This window comes from Apteryx rowi, unplaced genomic scaffold (genome assembly GCF_003343035.1).
Source record: "Apteryx rowi isolate R43461 unplaced genomic scaffold, aptRow1 scaffold_1234, whole genome shotgun sequence".
Lineage (NCBI taxonomy): Eukaryota > Metazoa > Chordata > Aves > Apterygiformes > Apterygidae > Apteryx > Apteryx rowi.
Window position 1 is genome coordinate 51,085 of NW_020447458.1, and position 4,570 is coordinate 55,654.

Consider the following 4,570-nt stretch of genomic DNA (forward strand, 5'->3'; position numbering starts at 1 on the left):
GAGCCGGTGCAGCTGGAGCAGATCCTGGGGGGGGGGCAGCGTCATCCTGGCATCCCCGGACACAGGGACCCCCGAGGACACTGGGACCCCCAGGGACCCAGGAACCCCCCCCCCCCGTGGACACCGGGACCCCCCAGGCACATTGGGGACACCCCAGGGACATTAGGAACACCCCAAGGACACTGGGACACTCTGGGGATCCCCCCCAGCACCTCCCCAAGGACACTGGGACACTCTGGGGACACCAGGACCCACCCAAAGGACACTGGGATCCCCTAAGGACAGAGGGACACCCCCAAGGACATGGGGACACTGGGACCCCCCCCCCGGGACCTTTTGGGCCCCCCCACCCCCCACCCCAGGGACCCCCACTATAGGGTCTCCCCGGGACTGGGGGTGGGGTGTTACTGGGAGGATTGGGGGAGTTACTGGGGGTGTTTTCGGGAGCACTGGGAGGGGTAACTGGGAGCACTGGGGTCACTGGGGGGGTTCACGGGAGCACTTGGATGTTACTGGGGGGGTTACTGGGGGTCACTGGGAGCACTGGGAGTTACTGGGGGGGGGTTATTGGGAGCACTGGGGGGTTACTGGGAGCACTGGAGTGACTGGGGTACCTCGATGTTGATGAAGATGCTCTCCAGGTCTTGGGGCTGCAGGAAGCGCCGGAGGGGCCGCAGGAAGTGCTGGGGGGAAGAGGGGGTCACTGGGAGCACTGGGAGGGGACACTAGGGGCACTGGTGGGGCACTGGGAGACTCCAAAGCCACTTGGAGGGGCAGATTGGGACCCCCCAAACTGCATCCCAGGCCTCTGGGCTGCTCCTGGGGGCTCCGTCCCTGTGTCCCCATCCCTGTCCCCATCCCCATGTCCTCAATCCTACCCCTGTCCCCTCTCCATGTCCCCATCCCTGTGTCCACATCCACCCCATGTCCCCATCCCCATCACTGTCCCATCCCTGTCCTGTCCCCATGTCCCCAACCTTGTGTCTCCATTCTTGTCCCCCTGTCCCCAACCCCATCCCCATGTCCCCATCCCTGTGTCCCCATCCCCATTTCCCAGTGTCACTGTCACTGTGCCCATCCCTGCCTCATCCTCAACCCACCTCCATGTCCCCATCCCTGTCCCCACATCCCTGTGTCTCCATCCTTGTCCCTGTGTCCCTCTACCTGTCCCCGTTCCCCAGTGTCCCCACATCCCCATCCCACCTGGCAGATGGACTCCAGCGTCTCCGTGTACTTCTCCTCCGTCTGCCAGATCTCCTGGAGGCAGCAGAGCTGCTTGTCCACCCCGGGCGCCTTGTGCTGCGGGGACAGGGCAGGCTCGTGAGGGACCCAGGTGTCCGGGAGGGACYCAGGCATCCGGGSAACCCAGGCGTCCAGGCACTCACCGCGGGCCCGGGGGCCTCCGTCCGCATGAGGTCCTCATAGATGTCATCGCCGTCAGTGCCTTCGGCCTCGACGCAGTCGTAGAGATCGTCGTCCTCCTCCGCCGTGTCGCTGCGCCAGGTCCAGTCCTGCCCCGCTGCCACATCGCCGGGGCGGGACCCCCGAAGTACCCCGAGTACCCCCCGGTACCCCCCAGAACCCCAACATACCCCCAAGTACCCTCCAGTACCCCAAAGTGCCACCCACATACCCCCAAGTACCCCATGGTATCTCAAAGTACCCCCAAAGAACTTCCCGGAACCCCAACATACCCCCAGTGTACCCCCAAGTACCCTCCAGTACCCCAAAGTGCCACCCAAGTACCCCCAAGTACCCTGTGGTACCTCAAAGTACCCCCAAAGACCATCCCGGAACTCCAACATACCCCCAGTGTACCCCCAAGTACCCTCCAGTACCCCAAAGTGCTGCCCAAGTACCCCCAAGTAGCTCCTGGTACCCCAACATGCCCCCCAAGCACTTCCAAGTACCCCCTGGTACCCCCAAAGTACCTGCGAGTACCCCCTGGTACCCCAACATGCCCCCTGAGCATCCTTGTGTACCCTCGCATACCCCCTGGTACCCCAAAGTATCCCCAATGTTCCCTGGGCCCCATAATAGCCCCATAGATCCCTTAATGCCCCATGTTCCCCTCTAATCCCCCTGGTACCCTGTAATATCCCCTAATGCCCCGGTTACTCCCTATTACCCCCAGTTACCCTCTTATACCCCTCAATACTCCCTAATACCCCTCTAATACCCCCGATACTCCCCGGTACTCCTCAATACTCCCCGGTACCTCCGCCCCCACCCGGCCCCACTCACTCGATGAGGTCTGAGAGGCCACTGTAGACGTCGTCGTCCCCAACGATGTCCTCGGCTGGGAAGGGCCTGCAGGTGGCGGGTGCTCGGATGCCTAGGTCCCTCCACGGGGGGGCGCTCGGACACCTGGGTCCCTTCGCGGGGGCACTTGGACACCTGGGACCCTTGCGGAGGCTTGGACACCAGGGTCCCTTTGGGGGTCAGACACTTGGGTCCCTTGGGGGGGCGTTCGGATGTCTGGGTCCCTTGGGTGGGGGACAGGGAGCCCGGACACTTGGGTCCCTCCAGGGTGCAGGGCTTGGACCCCCTGGGTCCCTCTAGGGGAAAGAGGGGTCCCAGACACGTGGGTCCCTTGGGGGAGAAATGGGGTCCCAGATGCCTGGGTCCCCTGYACTCACGTGAAGCCTTTACTCTGGGCGATGGGGGTCCATGACAGCGTTGAGAGGGTGTCAATCACCTGGAGACAGATGGGGGTCAYGGTGGGGTGGGGCAGGTCCTGGACRCCTGGGTCCCCYGGGATGGGGGCATGGCCCAGACAGCTGGTCCCACCTTGCCGAAGTCCTGCACGTCGAAGAGGTCGAAGGCGCCGAAGAGCTGGTGCTTGCGGAGCCCGAACTTGTCGGCGCAGGCGGCCAGGAAGGTTCGGATGTTCTTCAGGCAGAGGAACTGTGGGCGGCAGCGTCACCGTCACGTCACCATCATGGCACCATCACCATCATGGCGCCAGCACCATCATGGTGCCATCACCATCATCATCACAGCACCATCACTGTCACAGCACCATCATGGCACCATCACCATCATGGCACCATCACCATCATGGCACCATTACATCACCACTACATCACTGTCACCATCATGTCACTGTCACCATCATGTCACTGTCACCATCACTATCACTGTCACCAACACTGTTACCATCACTGCCACTGTCAGTGACACCACCACTGTCACCTCCACTGCCACTATCAGTGTCACTGCTGCTGCTGCCACTGCCACTATCAAAGTCACCATCAATGGACCATCACCACTGATGTCACTGTCAATGGCACCATCACCACCATCATCATCACCACCACCACCAGCACTGTCCCCGCTATCATCACTAGCACCCCAGTCATTACTGGTACTGTTATTGTCACCGTCACCACCATCAACACCAACATCAGCACCGTTGGTGCCTGTCAGTGCCATCATCATCATCACCACCATCATCACCAGCACTGGCACCCCCACTGGCACCATTATCACCATAGTCACCCCCATCATCACCATCACCGCCATCACTACCATTGTCACCATCACCACTGTGACCATCATCACCATCATCACTGCCATTGTCACCGTCACCTCATCATCCCTGGTACCGCCACTGTCACTGCCATCATCGCTATTGCCACCATTGTCTCTGTCACCAGCACCAGAACTGYCATTGTCATCATCACCATCACCTTCACTGTCACCACCAGCAGCTCCACCGTCACCGTCACCATCACCACTGCTCTCAACATCACCATTCTCATCGCTGTCATCATTGCTGACACTGTCACCACCACTGTCACCATCACCAGTGCCACAACCACACTGCAGCCCCCATGTCCCTGTGTCCCCTGACCACACCAGGGTCAGGGGTCGGGCTCCCGGATGCCTGGGTTCTCCGGCTCTGCAGGCCGATGGTTAGAGCTGGGGAAGCCCCGGACGCCTGGGTCCTCCCCCCATCCTGTTTCCTCTCCCCCAGCAGCGCTGCAGCCCTTCCCCCCCCTTCCTGTTAACCCCGTCGGTGCCGCTGCCCCCTCCCCGGGCAATAACCCGGGGCAGTTACCCCTGTTGCCCTCCCTCTGGGGCAGTTACCCCTCCCTCCTTGGGGCAGTTCCCCCCCTCCCCCATTCACTCCCCRCCCAGGGACAGTTGCCACCGCTGCCCCCACCTGGGACATCTGGGGCCGGGGGTTGATGTCACGGGGGTGCACGGCGTGGGGCAGCAGCGTGTTGAGGAGGTGGCAGAGCAGGACGCCGTCGCGCAGCGCTTGCGCCAGGTCTGACACCCGACCCCCGGGGCTGTTAGCCCGGTGGCCCGGGGGCAGCACCCGGGCGGCCACCAGCCAGTGGGTGCACTGGCGCCAGGTCTCCATGGCCCCTGGGGCGGAGGGTCCCCCGTGGTGCGGCCGAGTCGGGGGTGTGATGGGATGGCAGGTCCTCCTGGAGCGGTCAAGTCCTGGGAGCGGTGGGACAGCGGGTGCTCCTGGAGCGGCCAAGTCTGGGGGTGCGACAGGATGGAGGTTCCTCCTGGAGTGGTCAAGTTTGGTCTGTGGCAGGATGGCAGGTTTCTC

At 62.6% G+C, this 4,570-nt stretch overlaps 1 protein-coding gene across 1 annotated transcript in view; it reads right to left on the bottom strand.

Annotated features, from left to right (window-relative positions):
• The window catches only part of VAV1 (vav guanine nucleotide exchange factor 1), a 13,982-nt gene extending 9,418 nt beyond the window's left edge, over nt 1-4,564 (bottom strand). The window contains exons 1-8 of the mRNA XM_026055541.1: nt 4,169-4,564; nt 2,791-2,907; nt 2,640-2,698; nt 2,245-2,310; nt 1,386-1,494; nt 1,204-1,299; nt 615-683; nt 5-24 (exon numbers count right to left, since the gene is read on the bottom strand). Of these exons, the coding sequence (XP_025911326.1) occupies nt 5-24; nt 615-683; nt 1,204-1,299; nt 1,386-1,494; nt 2,245-2,310; nt 2,640-2,698; nt 2,791-2,907; nt 4,169-4,372 (740 nt within the window). The 5' untranslated portion in view covers nt 4,373-4,564. The remainder of the gene's footprint in view (nt 1-4; nt 25-614; nt 684-1,203; nt 1,300-1,385; nt 1,495-2,244; nt 2,311-2,639; nt 2,699-2,790; nt 2,908-4,168) is intronic.
• Nucleotides 4,565-4,570: the final 6 nt, after the last annotated feature.